The sequence below is a fragment of the Corapipo altera genome, unplaced genomic scaffold (assembly GCF_003945725.1).
Source record: "Corapipo altera isolate COAL_440 unplaced genomic scaffold, ASM394572v1 60995, whole genome shotgun sequence".
In the NCBI taxonomy this organism is placed as follows: domain Eukaryota; kingdom Metazoa; phylum Chordata; class Aves; order Passeriformes; family Pipridae; genus Corapipo; species Corapipo altera.
Genome location: NW_020885121.1, coordinates 12,878 through 34,308, shown reverse-complemented (window position 1 = coordinate 34,308; position 21,431 = coordinate 12,878). Strand labels below are relative to the sequence as shown.

At 41.8% G+C, this 21,431-nt stretch overlaps 1 protein-coding gene across 1 annotated transcript in view; it reads left to right on the top strand.

The window, feature by feature from the left end:
• Positions 1–21,431, top strand: part of FASN (fatty acid synthase) — a 43,837-nt gene that overhangs the window by 10,604 nt on the left and 11,802 nt on the right. Inside the window, exons 6-31 of the mRNA XM_027669964.1 lie at positions 299–421; positions 1,091–1,206; positions 1,443–1,577; positions 3,894–4,353; positions 4,708–4,895; positions 5,702–5,891; positions 7,293–7,387; positions 7,786–7,920; positions 8,201–8,404; positions 9,925–10,040; positions 10,506–10,681; positions 11,024–11,215; positions 11,504–11,584; positions 11,682–11,867; positions 12,180–12,359; positions 12,574–12,777; positions 13,987–14,297; positions 14,450–14,839; positions 16,677–16,841; positions 17,031–17,149; positions 17,257–17,411; positions 17,749–17,952; positions 18,966–19,116; positions 19,584–19,762; positions 20,330–20,449; positions 20,600–20,722. Coding sequence (XP_027525765.1) covers positions 299–421; positions 1,091–1,206; positions 1,443–1,577; positions 3,894–4,353; positions 4,708–4,895; positions 5,702–5,891; positions 7,293–7,387; positions 7,786–7,920; positions 8,201–8,404; positions 9,925–10,040; positions 10,506–10,681; positions 11,024–11,215; positions 11,504–11,584; positions 11,682–11,867; positions 12,180–12,359; positions 12,574–12,777; positions 13,987–14,297; positions 14,450–14,839; positions 16,677–16,841; positions 17,031–17,149; positions 17,257–17,411; positions 17,749–17,952; positions 18,966–19,116; positions 19,584–19,762; positions 20,330–20,449; positions 20,600–20,722 — 4,698 coding nt within the window. The remainder of the gene's footprint in view (positions 1–298; positions 422–1,090; positions 1,207–1,442; positions 1,578–3,893; positions 4,354–4,707; positions 4,896–5,701; positions 5,892–7,292; positions 7,388–7,785; positions 7,921–8,200; positions 8,405–9,924; positions 10,041–10,505; positions 10,682–11,023; positions 11,216–11,503; positions 11,585–11,681; positions 11,868–12,179; positions 12,360–12,573; positions 12,778–13,986; positions 14,298–14,449; positions 14,840–16,676; positions 16,842–17,030; positions 17,150–17,256; positions 17,412–17,748; positions 17,953–18,965; positions 19,117–19,583; positions 19,763–20,329; positions 20,450–20,599; positions 20,723–21,431) is intronic.

Below are 21,431 nucleotides of genomic sequence, written 5' to 3'. Positions count from 1 at the left end.
CCTGATCTGTGTTGCATGTGGGGAAGAAACTGACACTGCATGGTTCGTTCCTGTGCCACTGGGGAGAAGAAATAGCTGTCTCTTGATGGAAACTTTCTATTACCATTTGTGATGAGCACTGTGCCTTTTTTCTAGGACATGAATTTTTTTTAAAAAGAGAAATAGATATGTCATATTCTCAAAGGAGTCTATTGTAAGTGGTAGCTCAGGAATGAGATAATCTTACTGCAGTAGTGTTTTGCAACATTTTACAAAGCAGAGCAGACTTAGAGACTCATTCTTCTCTCTCTGCTCTCAGGAAATGGATATTGTCGCTCTGAAGCTGCTGTCGTTGTTCTTTTGACCAAGAGATCTATGGCTAAGCGGATCTATGCCACAATAGTAAATGCTGGAATTAACACTGATGGCTTTAAGGAGCAAGGTAGGTCTTGAGCTGCTGAAAAGTGAGATACCAAGAGAACTGTTCAGTCGTGAGTCTTTGTCATCAAAAATGGGCAGTTGTAGGGTTCTTCTTTAGGTGTGTAAATGTTTTTTAGTGTTTGTGCAGTTTTTTTCTTTTTCTGTTTTGATAATGTGAAGTTCAGGGCCCTGTCTTGTAAAGAAGTTGAAGGAGAGAAGTGGTGGTTTCTACTGTATGAAGTAACATCAGTGTTCTGTTGCTAGTTTAGCCTTCCTCAGGACATCTCTGCAGTAACTTCTGCACTGATGGTAGAAATTTAGGTAGTATTGTGACTGTAAAGCTCTTGTCCTACTCTTGTCCAACTTTTCCTGCTCTCCAGTTATGGAGACACTAAATTTCACATGTTTTGCTTAATCTACACATCTCCTAGTATTCTGTTAATCAGTGTCTTTTTCCACCCTAGTCTAAGCCATTGCTTTAGGTTTATTTCTGGCTTCTCTACTCTTCTTACAAAGAACCTGAGAGACTTATTGTGTTTGGTGTTAAGGACATGATATAAATTCTGAAAAAGTATAGTTGGATTTTTGGGGGTTTTTTTGGATGTGATAGTCCCAAGCAATTGAAAGGCTGCTAAAATCATTACAGGAAGTACCTGATAGAGAGAGGAATTGACAGCTATTTTGATCCTAGGTGTGACATTCCCATCTGGAGAGATGCAGCAGCAGTTGGTCAGATCTTTGTACATGGAATGCGGTGTCAAACCTGAAGAAGTGGAGTATATTGAAGCTCATGGGACAGGCACCAAGGTCAGCATGGCCTTTTTGGGTTTGCTATGTTTTCTTCCCTCGCATCACTTGCCACACTTTTCCATTTAATTATTCATTGTTTGCCCAAGGTGAAATCTTTTTCCCTTCTGCCAGTTAGTAGAATATGTAAAATCCACTTCTGGATTTTACCCAAACACCATAATCTTTCCAATTTCTCTTTTGTGGTATGTTTTGGAAGTGCTAGCTAATAGCCATTCTGATTCTCTTCATACTAGGTTGGAGATCCCCAGGAAGTAAATGGCATTGTAAAGGTCTTCTGTCAATGTGAGAGGGAGCCATTGTTGATTGGATCAACCAAGTCGAACATGGGTCATCCAGAGCCTGCCTCTGGGCTTGCGGCATTAGCCAAGGTAACAGGGGGCTTGAGAAAGAAAATATGGGAAAATGGGGAACACAACAGTGTGACGGGTTTAAAGGTTTTTTTGTTTTATGGAAAATTTGCAGTGATTCAGGGTAAAATCTTCACTTGTGATGATAAGAACTTGGATGTTTCTTAATAACTGCTTACTCCACATGCCAATACTTGCAAAAGCTCAGGTGGCTATTCTGCAAACCACGAATGCCCAGGCGGCCCTCTGCTGTGTGCACACACACTTCAGTTCCCCCTTCCTACTGAATTCTACAGGAACATAACTCTGCTCAGTATAAAGGCTTTGGGATCCCTTTGTTAATCCTTATTTATCATTCATCGATCCTTACGCTGGGCCTTCCAACAGAACTCTGCTGTAAGTCATTTAGGTTTGAGGCACATACAAGTGGAGAGCTTTCTATGTTTGGAGTAGTTGACAGTGACCACAGATGAGAGGCAGTGTGGGCTTTCAGTGCCAAAAGAGCAGCTGATCCTTCTGGCTTTTTGTTGGGGTTGTGTCATTTCTTCCTCTTCTCTCTTAGGTTGGCATGAAGCCAGGTGAGTTCTTTGGGATGAGGCTACCAGCTTGAATAACTGTCTGTCTTAGCAATGAGCCTGCTATCTACTGCTCTAGGCAGACAGTCATCTATTGGCTCTGGCTGCTAAACTGCTTAGCAGAGAGCTAACTAACGTTCACACTTGTTTGTAAGCCTATTACCATAGAACCACGCAAACTGAAGTCACGTACGCTGCCACTGCTACAATTTTAGGCTCTTCAAAGTGGTTACTGTGACCTGAATACGTACAACTTCCTGTGAATAGCCTCATCTGCAAATCATGGAGACAGCAGTGTCTGTCTGTCTGTCTGTAGAGGGAAGTTTACTTTTTTTTTTTTTTATCTCTAACTGACACATTCTTCATAGAAGAAATGATAACTGAGGCATAAAATAAACTTCTCAATCCATACTGTTGTATGTTATAAGCAGTTTGTTTAGTGTGTTCCTGTGATCTCTCAGGACAGGATAAGTTTGAGGCACTGTTTCCCTCACTGCTACACCACAACCCCAGTGTCTCTTAGACAGTAACTGTCTTGGGAAGTCTGCAGTTTCTTTAAATGTTTTCTTCTAGAATTCCATAAAATGCTCCTATGTGAAATGTCAGGAAAATAGATCTTGAAAGTATCTGATTTCAGACTTGAAGAGAATCCATTAATTATATGGATAGGTAGGAATGAAACTAGGGCTTGCCAAGGCCACTTTAGTCAAAACTCACCTGCACCTTTGAACTACACTCACTGTACTGTACATTCAAACTTATGTAGAAACCACGACAGACTTAAAGTAAAAATATGTGTGCAGTGTAAAGCAACAGCAAGTTCAAAGTGCATAGGATTGTAAGTATAGGACAGTGTGCATGAAAACACTTAGACAGCAGCTTTAACCACGTTGACTGGAGTTGAAATCGTATATTTATTCTGGTTTTCTCCCAGGTAAACTGCCATGTCTGATAGTCAACTTGGAAGAACAGTTCCCAAACCAGAATCTCTTTCTCTGACCATTTTAGGGTGATGAAGAAACTGCCAAATATACAGAGCACAGAGTGTTTGGAGCTTGCCTTGTAGTTTGTGACTTGCTGGGCTTGTGCCACAGAAGAGTGTGGGCTTGGTGTCATGGGCTGTACGTAGAGATGCTGATGAGAGAACGGAGCTCTTGCTTTTTTGGCACAGATAGTCTGTTCCTTACGCTGCTTCTGTACCTCCCTTTTGCTCTGCCTGTTCTGACCAGTCTGCTGTTCTTGTTCTTTTGGATTGAGAAGACAACAAATGGGTGTAAAGCAGCAAGCAAATTCCTTTAGCAGTGCTCCAGTTTGATTCTTTTGCAGCAAGGCAGAAATAGAAGTACTTCGTTGTGATAAGGAAGAGCATTTGTGATTGTGTGTGGCTGGGGAGGGATTAAGTGGAATGTGATGAAGGGATGGGATCTGAAAGGGGAGAAGGAAGACATGATAGTCTTAGTACCCAGGCTTCTTTTCCAGCAAGACTACCTGGCTTTCCAGTTAAAAAAGGGTCTGGAAGCTAAACTTAAAGCTACTGTGCTCATCTTCCCTGCTGACTTCCTGCATGGACTTAAAATTTGCCTAGGTGGAACAGGTGCTACCGCAGTAACATCAATAATGCTATTCTATGAAATGTCCCTTTATCCAAACACAGAGAACTGTTTTAGTGTACGCTACATGGTCATTTGTAGGAAACCAATAACAACAAAAGAATGTTTGTCACAAGACGACATGGAGCACAGAACACTGTTTTTCCTTTCAGGTCATTCTCTCTCTGGAACATGGGCTGTGGGCTCCAAATCTTCATTTCAGTACCCCAAATCCAGATATTCCTGCCTTACAAGATGGCACTTTGGAGGTGGTTTGTAAACCAACACCAGTGAAAGGTGGCCTTGTCAGTATCAACTCCTTTGGCTTTGGAGGTGCTAATGCTCATGTCATTCTGAGGCCAAATAAGAACAAACACCAGCCTCTGGAGAGTTGTAACATTCCAAGACTGGTTCAAATTTCTGGCAGAACCCAGGAAGCTGTGGAAATACTCATTCAAGAGGGCAGAAAACATGGAGGATGCAGCCCATTTGTAAGCCTGCTCAGTGATATCTCTGCAGTTCCTGTGTCCTCCATGCCCTACAGGGGCTACACGCTGGTTGGCACTGAGAGTGACATCAAAGAGGTTCAGCAAGTTCAAGCATCTGGTAGACCACTCTGGTACATCTGCTCAGGTAGGTGTGCAGTACTGGGTCCAGGCTTCTCCATTCCTCTGTAGATCTGGGGCTTGAGCAGTTGTATTCTGTGCTCTAATGTTGTTTTCCACTATAGCATGAGGAGATATTTTGCAACTCTGCGATGTGTCTAAGAGACTTGTGTTTCCTGTATTTTATGAAAACTTTCCAACTTAACTATCTTCTGATGATAGCAAAGTCTAGAAAAAATAATAAGCAGTGCCTAATTTGGAGGATAATAGAAAGGTGCAATGTTTTGCTCTTAGAGTTCTTTAACTGCCAGAGCAAGTGTGTGATGTCTGATCCTGTTACGGGGTGTTACTAATGCTCACTTTCTCCATGCCCCTCCTACAGGCATGGGGACACAGTGGAAAGGCATGGGCCTCAGCCTTATGAAGTTGGATTTGTTCCGCCAGTCCATATTGCGTTCAGATGAGGCTTTGAAGAACACAGGCCTGAAGGTCTCAGACCTGCTTCTGCAAGCGGATGAGAACACTTTTGATGACACTGTCCATGCATTTGTTGGACTAGCTGCTATTCAGGCAAGACTCAAATGGCTAGTGGAAGGGGGTCATGGACTCAATCCACATAAGCATGTTCTGCTAATCTGTCTTTCTGGCTGGTAATACATTATACCAGTTAATGGAAGCTTATTTTGTGTAATCAGCAAATGGCAACTGTTAGAAATATTTCTGGCAGTTTCAGGCTCTGCCATTTGCAAGATGCTTGGGCTAATATAGATCTGAACTGATTTGCATGTGTATCTGTGTGTATGTAGTACAGTTTCTTCTTTTAAGAGACTAAGGAACGTCTTTAAGTTTTATGTAAATGTTTGTGCCAAGGAGCAACATTCCATTAACGTTCCATCTTCCAAATTTTGTTCTGCAAATTAACTAAGTGATGCTAAATCAAGTCTCTTTTTAATTCTGAGTGACAATATGGGATTCATGGTTTCTTTACAAACTAGAGGACAAGCTTTTAAAATGATGTGGAAAGCTGGTCTTGCCTTTTACTTTGTACAGACCTGAATAACCTGAATAACTTTGTACAGACCTGAGTAACGTTCTTGGCAACCTTGTGTTGTTGGAAATATTTTCCAGTGTAGTGGAAAGCTACATTGTGGAGGGGTCCAAACAATAGTGGAGCAGCATAACAATTCTCGAGATTGCTTTGAAAGTAGGATGGAGCTACAGTTGGGGGGGAGGGGGCGGTGGGAAAGAAGGCAGTGAGGCCAAGAATGTCTGTACCAAAAAGCCATTTGGTTATGTACTTGCTAGTGCTGTGTGCCTTTGAGGCCTGACACCTGCTCACTTGGGCATGGAATCAGTAATCGTACTCTTCCTTGCAGATTGCTCAGATTGATATGCTGAAAGCTGCAGGTTTGCAACCTGATGGGATTTTGGGCCACTCAGTGGGAGAACTAGCTTGTGGCTATGCAGACAATTCCCTAAGTCATGAAGAAGCCATCCTCGCTGCTTACTGGCGGGGACGATGCGTCAAAGAGGCCAAATTGCCCCCAGGAGGAATGGCTGCTGTTGGTAGGTATCCCCTTACCACAAGAACCATACAGGAAAGTGCATCTGATTTCTGTATGGCATTGGGATAAAATTGGTCTCTCAAAAGTGTTGATGGAAACTATAATTTCTGTAAAATTTTGGCCACTGTTACCTCTTCTTTGTTTACTTCTGATGTAGAACAGGTTATTAAATATTTAAGTTGATAAAATGGTAGTGATCTGTGTCCTGGAATACATCAGAATTTTGGTAATCCATCCAAAATTTAAGTGGAAATGGAGGGATTGGTTGTCAGGTGACCAATGACAGGCCTGATAGTCACCTTTAAAAGGTGAAAATCTAAAGCACTGGGGTTTTTGGCTCTTGGTAGATATATATCATGCACACACAGATGTGTATGTGTGTGTGTGTATATATATATATATTCTTTTGTATTTAAAAAAAAAACAACTGATTGTCTGCAAGAGTAATGAGACATGAAGCTAGTAAGCCGCTGTCATGTAGTGGGCAACTGGCTAGTGGAACTTACTAATTGCACTTTAGGCCTAATAACACTTAGGCATAAGCTTTCTCCTGAATAAGCTTTGCCTAGTATTTTTGTAAGTCATATAGCTTTGCCCACTGTTGGGTGAAATTTTGACGCAGTAGTTTTTATTTGTGTTGTGGCTTTGTAGTGACTTATGTGTTTAAATGTAAAATTATTATTGGTAGCACTGTTGTTCTTCTCTTTCTTATTGAACATAGTTGTCAATTAAAAACTGAAACACTTAGGAGAATAGCTGTTGCTGGTATGATGCAGTATGTTGGACTAGATCACTTGTTACAATCCTAGATTTCTTCATTTAAGTAAAATTACAAAGGACTAAGTAAATTACAGTCTTACCAAAGAACTTACCTTGGAGTCCTGCATATAATATGTTTTTCATAATCTGATGTTGAATTCAGGTTCTTCCTGTGACTTGTATCCATGTAATGTATGACCAGATGCTGCATGTGTTAAGCTAGCATGCCACTAGAGTTCTTCATTTCTAGAGATATTTTGTGGCTCTCAGCAATGCAAGCTAGAACAGGGGAGAGAACACGTGAGCTTGACTCCTAGAAACTAAGAGCAACATGAGACAAAACAACCAATTCTGTAGCTTTGTAAGTGTGGCTGTTACCCCCATCCCATTCATTAATGGGATGGTACAAAGATTTGGCCTTCTGTCCATGTGTTCAACATCACTGCGATAATTGTCATGTTAAAGCTCTAGGATAAATATTCTTGACTTTTGCAGAATCGCTTTTAAGGGAGGAAAGGATGTCTGTCCTTCCATTTTACAAAGTGCTGAATCGACCACAGTGACTGTGGACTTTAAGGTTGCCTCCTCTCATGAAGCACAGAGCTAGAAACACTTCTGTTGTCCTGTGGTCTTCCTTCTGCAGGTCTGACATGGGAGGAATGTAAACAGCGCTGTCCTCCAAATGTGGTACCAGCCTGTCACAACTCTGAAGACACTGTCACTGTTTCGGGGCCTCTGGTGAGCATGGAACTGATACAGTGTGTACTGGAATTGTAATTAGGATCTGTGAAGTTCAGGTTTGAAGAAAGCATGAAACTCAGTTAGAGCTCAGCTGCTGGTAAAGGGGAGCTGGATTGAAGTGGTGGAGGGGACATGGTGCTTTGTGTAAACTTACACACTCAAATACTCTGAGAGGAAGTGATGTTAGTGCCTCAGTAAACTAGTAATAAAATATCTCTTATAGCCATGGGTGTAGTGGGTGATAAATTATAAGACTGAGAAGGGCAATAACCTCATCCCAGCTATGGCTCCTCCTTAAGTGGCAAGTGATGAAGGGTGTGGGTGGAGTTCAGGGACTCATACAGATCCCAGTGTTGTGTGCTTTTCTCTTAGTTCACTTATATTCCTCTTCTTAGGCCACCGTGAGTGAGTTTGTAGCCAGACTGAAGCAGGATGGTGTGTTTGCAAAGGAGGTTCGCAGTGCTGGCGTCGCATTCCACTCCTATTACATGGCCTCCATTGCCCCTGTGCTGCTCCGTGCCCTGAGAAAGGTAACGCTGCCAAACTGGGGCTCACGGCCTTGTGCTCGGGCACCTGGGCTGAGTGTAGGCGATATTGAGCTTAAGGGACTTCTTTCTTCGGGAGGAAGAGGAAATCTCTTGAAGAGCACGTAGACCTCTGTGAGACCTAATGTTTGGAATCCTTTGGCCCCAAGCAGAAGGATGTTCTAAGCCATCAAGCTGGGAAAAATGGCCTGCAAAAAGGAGGAGCTACTTGCTTTTGCTTTTCATATTGTTCTCTATCCTGTTCCCCTTCTTTGTCTGTGTGTAGGTCATTCCACACCCTAAACCTCGCTCAGCACGATGGATCAGTACATCTATCCCTGAATCTCAGTGGCAAAGTGATCTGGCCAAGAATTCTTCTGCAGAATACCATGTGAACAACCTAGTGAATCCAGTGCTATTCCATGAAGGTTTGAAGCATATTCCAGAGAACGCCGTTGTAGTAGAGATTGCTCCACATGCTCTTTTACAGGTATTGTATTTGATTGTTTCAGGACAATACTATATTGATATGCTGCTGCAAGAAGGAGATTGAGGGTCTGAGGACTAGGGAATACTGCTGCTTTTCTCTTTCTCCCCCCCCCCCCAACATTCTGAGAATACTTTCTTCCTTCAGCAGTACTTTTGAGCCTTTCCTGGGTTTAAAATGTATTTTTTTGTTTGTTTCTTTGTGGTTTTTTAGGGGGCAGTATATGTTAATATTTAAAAAAAAAAATTAAAAATCCCTAACACACTACACTTCCTCATCTAGATATTCACGTTACTGCTTTATTCATTGCTATGCATTTCAGATAGCTGACAGTCAGCTTTCTAAACTGCACAAAGAGTAAGAAAAGCATTTCATTGTTTGGATCTCGTGGAGAGTTGTATGTGAAAATTGGACTTAACGGGCCTTCTCTATGACAAAATCTGTTACCGTCTGTAAACTGAATTTGGTTTGACGTTTCTGTCTTACAGGGTGGTGGCTGGTTAGTGGTGTTTTCCCCTCTTCTCCTAGACCAAGTAGTCTAAGACTACAGGAACTTGCTTTCTTCTAAACTCCTTTCTCTAATGAGATCCGATCATTACTCCTTTCTCCCCAACAAATAAGAATTGATCCTTGTGGAATTATCTCCATAGCAGAGAATGCAGAACACGAGGTGCATTAGGATGTACTTGCTCCACAGGATCAGTGGTGTGGTCTTATGCCTGTCCCTTAAGTCTTAAGGACTGGTCTTTTTTATTTGGTCTGTGACATGCAAGAGGAGAAAAGTCTTAAGGAGAATAATAGTTACTTGCGAATCAATATTAATAGTTATACAATGCTTTTGAGTTTCAATCCAGTGTATATTTACTATGTCATGTTATTTATGCTTTGAAAGTGACTTGAAGCAAGAATCGGAGCAGACTTTTTAAATTGGGCAGATATTTTTCTCTATAAAGAGAGTATTTACTTCATGTTAAAATCATTGAACAATTTTGGACTCTAATGCAAGTGACTAAGATTTTGTCAACTGGGTTTGAAAGTGTTCTGGTTTTCTCTTCCCTCCCTTTTGTTTCTCATGTAAAAATCATGGGATCCAGTGGAAGAGAAAATAGAAATTGGGTCAGGTGTTCAAGGCTGCATTTTCTGGTCTAATGGCTTTTGCTTGGAAAATGCTTCAGACCAGAAAGTGCTGCTCCTGGGAAGGTAGTGTGTGCGAGTGGGAGACATGAGAAGGTGGCTTTGCAGTTCTTTAAATGCAGCTTTTGATTTCACTTGACAATCTGCTTGGGAAAGGGATATTTGTGTTTCAGCAGAATTACATTAATGTTACATAGGTTCTGCTTTACCAGATGTGCAGCAGCTTGAGTTGCTGGAAGGGTACTCTCCCCTGTTGCAGTGCTGTGTGTTCTAGCAGCTAGCACAGAACTCTTGGCACAGAAACATAAATGGTTTGAGATCTGTAGAGGAAAATTCAGAGACAATAAGTAATGCCTTCCACTGGTGATTTATGGACTCTACTTGACCAGGCTATCTTGAGGAGAACTTTGAAACCAACTTGCACCATTCTACCTTTGATGAAGAAAGAGCACAAAAATAATTTGGAGTTCTTCCTAACACAGATTGGAAAGATTCATTTAACTGGGTAAGGAGACTAAGGGAAGAGGGTGAGTGGGATAATGGAAGGCAATTCAGGTCTCTTCTCTAGCATGCATGTCTTCACAAGGATTGAAACACTTCTTCAAGAAACCTGGGGAAAAAATGGGGTGTACATTTGTGCTTTACATGTTCACTTATGAAGTGTTCCTTTGGGTTAGAGACTGCATGGGCTGGGAAGGTACCTTTTAAAGATAAGGTCCATTTAAAGGCCTAGGAAGTCTGGAACTAGCTCTTGGAAATAAACTTCGAATCTTGTAGACTATTAAAATTACAAATTTGGCTGCAGTAAGTGTTCATGGTACTCTTGGAGACATCTCAGACATGGAGTCCAAGACCAATTACTGCCTGACCTCTAAGTATTATGATCAAATTTTTTTCCCCTACTTTTTCTCCCCATCCCTTCTCCCTGCCCTTCCTTCCCACATTATCTTGATTCTTTTTGTCTTCCTAGGATAAACGTTTTTGGAAATAACTTGTTCCCATCTGTGGAATACCCTGTCCCTGTGGGAACACCCCTCATTTCTCCATACATCAAATGGGACCATAGCCAGGAGTGGGATGTTCCAAAAGCTGAAGACTTTCCAGCAGGTTCCAAAGGCTCTGCATCTGCTTCAGTCTACAATATCGGTGTGTTTGTCTTTTTGGGGTGTGGTTCTTTTGTTTGTTGTTTTGTTTTTACTTTTTTTTTGTAAAACTAAGAAAAGGATATTCAAAGCAACATCCTTGAAGCCATTGTCTGAAGCTTAGTGTTTGGTTTGGATTGAAAAAAAAAAACAGATCTACTTCTGAAATGGAATGAAAGAACATGAACAGAGCAGACTCTGAATCAGACTAAGAGCAGTTTTAAGGTCTGCATTTGTCAGACAGGATAGTTGGGGAAACACCTAGAACCTGTTGTAGACACCGAGGGGACAAGATATCTTTATTAGTGTTTTTATTATTTTTATTCTGCTCTTTACTCTTTGGCAGATGTGAGTCCTGACTCTCCTGACCACTACTTGGTTGGTCACTGCATTGATGGCAGAGTTCTGTACCCAGCAACTGGGTACCTGGTGCTGGCTTGGCGAACACTGGCACGATCTCTTGGCATGACCATGGAGCAAATGTCTGTGATGTTTGAAGATGTCACAATTCATCAGGCTACTATCCTTCCCAAAAAGGGTGAGTGAGGAGTGCTGGCACAACTGTGCCAAAACTGTGTAATGAAGGTGAAGGGAGTGGGAGGAAAGGAATGCATGGGAAAAGTGAGGAGGAATGCAGGAAAGAGACTATAAAGAAGAGGGCAGCATGACTGAACAAAGAAGTGAATTTGTACAGTCAAGTAGTACACGTTATAGTCACCTTTATTACATGTTGTGAACTGTGAGTCTGGAGATAGTGAAAGAGAGTTCTGCTTGAAGACAGTAGCAGTGAATGACCTCACAGTCCTGTCTTCAATGTTTCTTGCAGGATCAGTACAGCTGGAAGTAAGACTCATGCCTGCATCCCGCTGTTTTGAGGTGTCAGGAAATGGGAATCTGGCTGTGAGTGGTAAGTGAAGGAAGTGTAAGTGTATATACTGTCTTAGTAAAATCCATTATTTATGAACAAGGATAATGATTGTTATTCTTGTTACTGTGCCCATTAGGGAAGATTTCCCTCCTAGAAAACACTGCTCTGAAGAACTTCCATAACCAGCCAGATGACTTTCGGACTCAAGCAGACATGAGCTCAAAGTCTGGGCTCCTGAAAGAAGATGTTTATCAAGAGCTGCATCTGCGTGGATATAACTATGGACCAACTTTCCAGGGTGTTCTAGAATGCAACAGTGAAGGTGAATTTACTTTCAAAAGAAGCATGATGAGCATGGATATTGTAATGATGACTATTTGATCTCTTAATTCCATTTGTGCTAACAGTTCACCTGACTGTGCTTTGTGTGGTAATTACACTTTTTGTGATAATGGAGAACAACCAGGAATTCTGATAATAGTTTTTCCAGTGCTCTTATTTCCAATGTAGAACTGACTGTTGGAGTTTACAGGGGAAGCTGGGTACATACATCAGACTTGGCATGTAATAAGCAGTGACATTCTGGCATCTGTTGAATGACCAAATAGTGAGGCTTTCTATTCCTCTTCTGCAGCAAGCGCAGGGAAGGTTCTGTGGAATGGGAACTGGGTGACCTTCCTCGACACTCTGCTACATGTGCTGATCTTAGCTGAGCCTGGCCGCAGTCTGCGCTTACCCACCAGGATTCGTTCAGTCTGCATTGACCCAGTGCTGCATCAAGAGCAGGTGTGCCAATACCAGGACAATATAGAAGGTAACGTCTCATGCTTGAGTTTTGCTGGTTGTTTTGACTACCATGTGGGTGAATGGATGAATTCCTTAGGTAGTAGGATGGACTTTAGGGGGCCCTCTTGGTCTCCAGGCTATTCTGCAGCTCTATAAGCACGTAACAGCCTGACACTGTTCATCAGATCACCTGGAACAAAATACTTGTGTTTTCAAACTTATATTTCTTTCCTGACTTTCAGCTTTTGAAGTTGTTGTGGACCGCTGTCTCGACAGCCTTAAGGCAGGAGGTGTTCAGATCAACGGCCTTCATGCTTCTGTGGCACCACGCCGACAACAGGAACGGACCCCTCCCACCCTTGAAAGATTCTGCTTTGTGCCCTACACCGAGAGTAACTGTTTATCTTCCAGTGCCCATCTTAATGCCTATCTGGAGCATTGCAAAGGTAGAGTGGGGTTGGTTTCTTGTCACGCTAGGAAAATCCTCCAGGCTGACAGAAGTGGCTGTTCATACTACTTGAGAACATGCAAGAAATGAGTGTTGGTCTCTGTAGAAGACTTCAGTAGGGGTCTTGTTTCTATACGTGTGCTAGAAGCTAGAAACTAGTTCTGCCTGAGATATCTAGGATGTAGATAGGAGTAAAAAGCCATGAGGAGAGACATCTTACCTTCTGTAACAGTCATGGTGTCAGATGGCACAACCCCCTCTGCAAGTAGAGAGGCACATCCTACCTAGGAGAAATCCAACCTAGTTGCTTCAAACACTGACAGGAGAGCTTACTTCCTCAAGTCTTTAACCTTGTTTTGGTTTTCCCTGTGAACTGCCAAGATAGGTAAGGTGACATGTTTGTTCCCCTTTGATTGTGGGCACAAGAGCATATCCAAAAAAAGTGATTTAGTGAAGCATGCCAAAAAAAATTGTTTGCTACAACAGTAGAATAGGAGCAGTTCAGTCTGTTGTGAAACTGGTAGCTAAATACAGTGCTCTTGGATGGGGAGACACCCACTCAGCTCATCACTTTTAACTGCCTTTTCATCAAAGGGAAAAAAAAACCCCTTTTTTAAAAGTTTTTAGTCTAGTGATGAATTTTGCTTTATCTTGAGACAGTAATTTCATCATTCAATATTGGTAAAGTGTCTTCATGCTTATTCTTAAATTTGGCAATAGATTTCAAAGATTTTCCCTTTCTTTTTTTCCTTAGTTTCCCCTGCAGTGTCCAAATACTGTCCCCCAAAGTTTTTTTACATATGCTGTGGTAAAAATATTTTATTTTTTGTAATCCTGTTCCTGATATTAGTCAGGATGAGCTATTTTCCCATTGATTTATAAAGCAAAAAGCATTTTAGTATTTTTATATCTGCAGAAACTTAAAATTTCCCTCCACAGGATCCCTAAGTCAATCAGAAGTTTTCTGTTAGTTGCCCTCTTACCCCAGGTAACTTTAGTGGCTTCGTTTGTCTTACCACAAAGCCTACTTGTTTGGGGCCTGCCACTACTGCACAATACATAATCTTGTGAATGTCCAGAGGATGCGCTGTACCTGTGTGACTGGGCTGATGATAGAGGATGCTGTAATTAGTGGTGCTGATCAGCACGACAAGAAAATTTTTTTGAAAATCTGACTCTTCCTTTCATTTTCCCTTCTATTCCATAGGTCTGATCCAGAACTTACAGTCTAAGGTGGCAGTGCATGGGGTCAAACTAGTCATCCCTGGACTAGACACTGCAGTGGCTGCTACAGGGTCCTCGCCCAAACAGAAGGGCCTTCAGCATATCCTTGCTGCAATCTGCCGTCTGGAACTGAATGGGAACCTCCATTCTGAGCTGGAACAGGTTGTGACTCGAGAGAAAATGCACTTCCAGGATGACCCTCTTCTCAGTGGATTGCTAGATTCTGTGGAGTTGAAGACTTGCCTGGATGTGGCAGTGGAGAACATGATCAGTCATAGGATAAAGATAGTAGAGGTTAGTTGGAGGCCTGGGATAGGACAGTAGCTAGTGTTTCTAGGCCTTCCTAGAAGGCATGCTGATTGCATGCTTCTGTTGTTCTGGATATCATTCAGATAACATTCATGTTTCAACTTGGTTTCTCCTTTTCCTTCCTCTTTTTCTCTCAGGCTATTGCAGGAAGTGGACAGCTGTTCTCTCGTGTCAAAAGTATTCTGAATACTCAGCCCCTGTTGCAGGTGGACTACATTGCCACCGACCGCGTCCTGGAAAACCTTTCAGCTTATGAAAAAGAGCTGCAAGATGCTGGTGTTCTCTCTAGTCAGTGGGATCCGTCTAGCCTTCCTTCTGGAAATCTGACCAACGCTGACTTGGTGGTGTACAACTGTTCAACAAGTGTTCTAGGGAACACCACTGAAATCCTCTCTAATTTGGCAGCTGCAGTGAAAGAAGGAGGGTTTGTTCTGCTACATACCCTTCTTAAAGGAGAAACTCTTGGGGAAGTTGTGGGTTTCCTTACAAGCCCAGATCTGCAGCAGAAACACAGCTTCCTGAGTGAGGTAAGCCTCCTGGAAGGGCAAACACTTCCTTGGTGGGTAGCCTGGAGTCCCCTGCCTTCAGAAGCTCTGATGGTGAATGTTGAGTAGGTGTCACTTCCATACCTTTCCATTGAGGCCTTCTGCAGAAATATCTAATAAACACTTCTTCAGAAGAGAGGACTTGTGAATTACTACGTATTAGGTTGAGAGAGTAAACTGTTGCTTCAGTCAGGAAAGCCTTTCTTAATGCATTGAACATTATTCGTTGTCAGTGTTTATCTGTCTAATCTGTGAGAAAACAGTGGCCAGGACAATTCCTTTTTAGTTAAAATACTGTACTGCATTGTTGGGTGGGGAAGAGCTTTATCACTGTAGGATCCTAAAATGCTTCAGTATCAGAATATCCCTCTTCCTTTTGATATCACTGCTAGGAGTGAGACTTTACAGACTAGTTAAGTTCTTCTAAAATTAAAGTGCTCCAGGAAGGAAGACTTTTCTCTTGTACTCTTCTTTCATCTTTTCTTCCCTTCCTCCTTCCCACTTTATCTGATTCCATAATGAGATACAGTAAAATAAGCCCAGAGAAGTTGGGGGAGGGGGAACAGGGTGTCTGTGTTATATCTTCAAATCAGTATATTATGCAGATTAACTAGTGCCAAAGCTGGCACAAGAGGAGGAGAGTGAATGGCAAGAGTAAGGGTGGGAAGTGGGACATCACCTTCTCTTGGCAGCTGTTAGACTAAGCAGTAATGGGAAATTGTGCCTCTACTGAACTTTCCTATTCTTCCTGATTTGAGGGAATGTAGCCTCTCAGTTCTCTTCTTTTAAAATAAGAAGAGAGTAGCACTTCTAATAGTTTAAGTTTTTTGTTTATAATTCTGGAGTGGGGTAGTTGGATTTTGAATTTTTCAATTATATGGATTCTAGCCCTTTACTTTTTGCAAAGATTTTTTGAGGAGATTTGAGAAGAAAGGGTGATCTTTTGCTTTGCAACTTTCCCAGTAAAAAAGGGGATAAAAAGACACTGAGATGCTACTGAAGATGATAACATAAAACATAGATCTGTCATAACACCAGTAGCCTGGTGTTAGCAAATCCCTCGAATAAGATATGTGAGTCGAATGCACCTTCTCTAAAGAAAATGATACAAGGCAGGCAAGAGTGGGCAGGACTTAGTATAGCTCTCAAAGTTTTCTAGATACAGTTGCTGTCCCTACTCCTTGATGTAAGGGATCACACTTCTGCTGGTTTGTGCCTAGCGTATGAAAAGTAAATGGATGCTTTCCTGAGAGCCTGCAGCCGTATTTCTTTCATTCACATAGTAGAACCTGAAGTGTTTCTGGATATGCCATACATGCATTTTCATTCTTTTTTTCTGAAATACCATTTCAGTGTAACTTAGGTATATAGGTGCTTCTTCTTTGCTAGTGTTTGGGTGCTTCTCCCCATCTCCCTGCAGACAGGGCTTTTGTGACATAGACTAGACACACTCAAATAGCCTGTGGGATTTGACAGCATGGTCACTGCTGTGGGTTTTGCATACCTGGTAGTGCTAAGACTGGTTCCCTAACAAGGGCTTTGATATATTTGTACTCCTGCTTTTTGGAGATCCTTTAGGGAAGAAGGAGTAGTCTAGATGTGGAAAATATACTGTTATGTTAATTAAACATATATTTGTATCAAGACAATACAGAACAGATGCCAAGTTTTCAAGCAAAAGGAAGTAAGAGGTGGACAGGACCTGTTATTTCTGGTGAAGTTGTCTTTAAGGAGTCTCAATGTGAAGTATAGATGTGACTTGTAGTTTTAACTGACTCTTGATTTTGCTCTTATATTGTTATTTTACTTGATTTGACAGGCACAGTGGGAGGACTTATTCAGCAAAGCCTCACTGAATCTAGTTGCCATGAAGAAGTCATTCTTTGGCTCGGTTATTTTCCTGTGTCGCCGGCAAGCCTCTGCCAAAACACCCATTTTTCTGCCAATAGATGAGACCAATTATAAGTGGGTTGAATCGTTAAAGGTAAGAATTCCTGTGTTCTGTGTATGTGAATTTCCAAATCATTATACTTTCTAAATGAGATATTTAGTAATGTTAAAACGGGAGCATGTGTATGTTCAGTTGCTTTTCATAGTTATTCATCTCTGCCAAGGATATGAGGTCTGTTTTCTTTGTGGTTCCTGGTAAAACAGTTTGGGTTTTGTCCTGCAGGAGGTCTTGGCTGACCCATCAGAGCAGCCTGTGTGGTTGACTGCCACCAGTTGTGGGAACTCAGGAATTTTGGGAATGGTGAACTGCCTCCGCCTTGAAGCAGAAGGCCACCGAATCAGGTATGTAAGCATGCCCTTGAGCCACATTTGGGAGATGAGGTATTTCTGTGTTAGTTTCTTTCCAGGCCTTTACCAAAATAAACAAAATGACAACTGGTGTCTTCCAGGTGTGTGTTCATTTCCAACTTGAACTCTTCATCAGCTGTCCCACCCACGAGTCTTTCTTCCCTGGAGATGCAGAAGATTGTTCAGAAGGACCTGGTGATGAATGTGTATCGTGATGGAAAGTGGGGCTCCTTCAGGCATCTCCCATTGCAGCAAGGTAACTCCTTTAAGGTCTGAGGATTGCTTGCAAGGTCTTGAATCTGAATGAACTTTGAATAGAAAACGAGTAGCTATTGTTCCTACGGTTACCTTTTATTATTATTTTAATGGATAATTTTGAATTCCTCTGCTGCAGCTCAGAGCGAACAGTGGCACGCTCTGATATCAGGAGAAGGGATAGGCTGTTTAGACTATCAGTAGTATTGCAGAGTAAGAAAGAGCATTCTGCAGAGCAAATGGAGGAGGAGGTAGCAATTACATAAGAAATTTACTCCTTCTGGAAAGCACGTACCTGTGTTAATGTATATAAGTTCTTATTGTTCCTTCTTCTGCAGCGCAACCTCAGGAGTTGACAGAATACGCCTATGTAAATGTGCTGACTCGTGGAGACCTCTCCTCTCTTCACTGGATTGTCTCCCCACTTCGACACTTCCACACAACTAATCCCAATGTTTTACTTTGCAAAGTCTATTATGCATCTCTCAACTTCCGGGACATTATGCTGGCCACAGGGAAGCTTTCTCCAGATGCTATCCCTGGTGAGTTAAAATTACAGTGGAAGGAAATGTATTTACGTATTGTTGTCTTAGAAATAATTCGCATAATCTCTTGAATGTTAGCTTGGTACTGGCTAAAGTGTTATGCCAGTTTAGCAAGAAAGCATGCGATTCCATTTTTTTCATATGGCAAAATTAACAAACCATGCTCTGAGGAAATGTTACTGACCTCATTGCATAGATACCAAGTGTGAGGTAAAACAACTTGATGGAGGTTCCAGAGATGGACAGGATACATACCAAGGTGAGAATGCTGAAGTTTCATGCTGCTGAACATGCTTGGCTTTTAAGGAAGAAAAATTTTGCACAATGAAGTCATCGCCTGTCTGCAAAATGGAGATGATGTTACCTTGCTTCATAGAAGTTAAGAATTAATGTAATTAAGAATTAATGTCTATGAAATGGTTTTAAAAATCTATTTAAAAGAGAGGGGGTAGAACATGTAAAAATTTAGTTCATTGGGAGATTCTTATGGGTGACTTGAGTAGGGCTGGGTTCCCCTTAATGACTGAGCAACCTGGCAGGTGTCCCTGCCCATGGCAAAAGGTTGGAACTGGATGGTCCTTAATGTCCCTTCCAACCGAAACCATTCTATGATTCTGTGGGTGACATAAGTGCCTAAAATGTGAATTTACAAAAATTCAGGTTTTGCAGTATATTTTTGCTGTGATCATCCTTTCTAGTTTATGTATCATTCTTTTTCAGAGGGACAGAATTACCTCTGAAACAAGATGTTTTCATGAGATTTCTCTGATGGAAACTGGAAACTAAAGCAGTATCAGCAAGGATAAAGACTTAAGATTTAATGAGACTAAGTCCTTTCCTGCTACTCTTGGAGCAAGACGTTAACTCTGGGGACTTAAGAACTGTGTACATAGTAGATGACTCCCAGCACTCTTTCTGTCTCTGGGGTTCTGACTTTCAGGGACCGCTGTTGTAGCAAAGGGATTTTAGAAGATAAATTTCCTTTATAAAAGGTGCTAATGTTCTTTCAGGTAACTGGGCTTTGCAGCAATGCATGCTGGGCATGGAGTTCTCGGGACGGGACCTGGCTGGAAGAAGAGTGATGGGATTGCTACCAGCAAAGGGGCTGGCCACAGTGGTAGACTGTGACAAGAAGTTTCTATGGGAGGTGCCTGAAAACTGGTAGGTCAACTTCTGTTTTCTGGTTAAGGTTTGCCTTCCTGCCTGAGGCTGATCAAACCTGAGTGCTGCATGATGGGAAATGGTAACAGGGCTATAGTGTTTGGAGCAACTGTAGGATTTTGGTTCAGATTCAGTGCAGGAGTTCAGTTCTAGTTCTTGTACAGTGGGTGGGTGGCTTGCACAAGGTTCTCATTTCTTTCTGGGGCTCTTAGCTCCATGTGTTTCAGTATACACTGGGATTTCAGTGTTGGTTGTATTACTGGTTAGCTACTGAAATATTTTTGTAGAATGATGAATCTTGGCTGTGCTTGGTAGCTGTGGTAGTCTGCCCTATGATAGATCAGAGAGTATAAGTGGTTGTCTATCTCAACAGCTTAGCCTTTCCATTGCAGAAAGGCAAATTTCATCAGGAGAATCTACTAGTCTTTTCTAAGGCTAAAGATAATCTCTTTCACTTTGCTCTTTAGGACTCTAGAAGAAGCCGCTTCAGTGCCTGTGGTTTATGCCACTGCTTACTATGCTTTGGTGGTTCGAGGTGGTATGAAGAAGGGTGAGAGTATCCTTATTCACTCTGGCTCAGGAGGTGTGGGCCAAGCAGCCATTGCCATTGCCCTGAGCATGGGCTGCCGTGTCTTTGCTACTGTAGGTGAGTACTGAGGGCCCAAAGTTATGGGGAAAAATACAGAGTTATAGATAAGAAATAGAGGAAGCATGTGTGTGCACACATGTGCATACATATATAAGTATACACCTATGTGGGTATATACTTGTTCCCCCCAATATGATCTGCTGTAGCTTTTATCTAGTTTCCAGGCTGAGAACTGCATACATGATAAATACTGACTATGTGCTTAAAACTTCCGCAACACAGTCAAATTTATTTACCCCTGCACGCTGTATAATCAAAAGTACGGAAAAAGATCAAGGCTTGTTCCTTTTGATTCGATGATATGAATCCAATGCCTATGCATTGAATGGTTTTGGTCTTTTTCTGGTCCGTGCTCTACCTTATAAATGAGCAGTACCAACCAGACAGCCTTTTGTCTTAAGGTTTGACATCTTGAGAGACTAAGCTTTGAAACAAGTGATTGATGGCTGCTCACGGTTACAGTCCTTTGGGAAAAGATGTGCAGAGGAAAATGGGCTGTTTCATCATAAAAGAAGAAATTAGTGTAAGAATACTGACATCTTTCAACCTATTTTCTACTTCCAGGCTCTACTGAGAAACGCGAGTATCTCCAAGCAAGATTCCCACAGCTGGATGCTAATAGCTTTGCCAGCTCCAGAGATACTACCTTTGAGCAACATGTACTGCGAGTTACCAATGGAAAAGGTGAAGTTCAAGAAATATTTTTCCTTTTTTTGTTAACTGTGCTACATTATGCAGTTGGACCTTCTAAAGACAATATGAGTCACTAGAAGACAGGGTTAGACTCTTGGCAGAGTTGAGTTTATTAAGTAGTTGCTTCTCCTTTCATTGCAGGTGTCAATCTTGTGTTAAATTCCTTGGCAGAAGAGAAGCTCCAGGCCAGTTTGCGTTGTCTTGCTCGACATGGGCGCTTCTTGGAAATAGGCAAATTCGATCTGTCTAACAACAGTCAGCTTGGTAAGATGGGCACCAGGAAATACATTTAATTAGGTTTTAGCTACTCACCAGCACCCCCAGATCCCTTCCTGCAGGGCTGGTCTTCAGCCAATCCCAGTTTGTACCTGTGTCTGACATTTACTTGGTCTCAGGTGCACAATCTGGCATTTGTTAAATTTTATATAATTGATGATTGCCCAATGTTCCAGTCTGTCCAACCCCTCTGCAAGGCCTGTTGTCCCTCAAGGCAGTCAACAGCATCTGCCAGTTTTTTAAGGCACAGGGGCAAGATTAACCTGATTTCTCTTGGTTGGGAAACAAATTTTTGAATGTTATAATGTGATGTGTTAGTGAAAAATTACAAGAATGTTCTCCTGTTTTAGAATGATTGCATATAGCAAGTGTTGACAGTCTGCTTTCTTATTCTAATTAAATTTCAAAATCATCTTCTTCATCTTGCTATGAGGAAGAGTCTCTTGTGGAGATTGACAGGATGCATTAGGATTCTAGCTCCTCCGTGACTCTAACTCAGCTGTCACTGGACAAAAAAATGTCCTTTTTAATATGAGACTAACCATGATATAGCTTGTCCTCTCAACACGCAGTTTTTGTGAGTGGAATTTCTGTTAAACTGGTCTGCTTATAAGAGAACAACCTAATGAACATAGCATTTGGAGAGTATATGCAAGAATGAGTTTGGAAAATGTAGAATTCAAGCATTTGAGTGCTT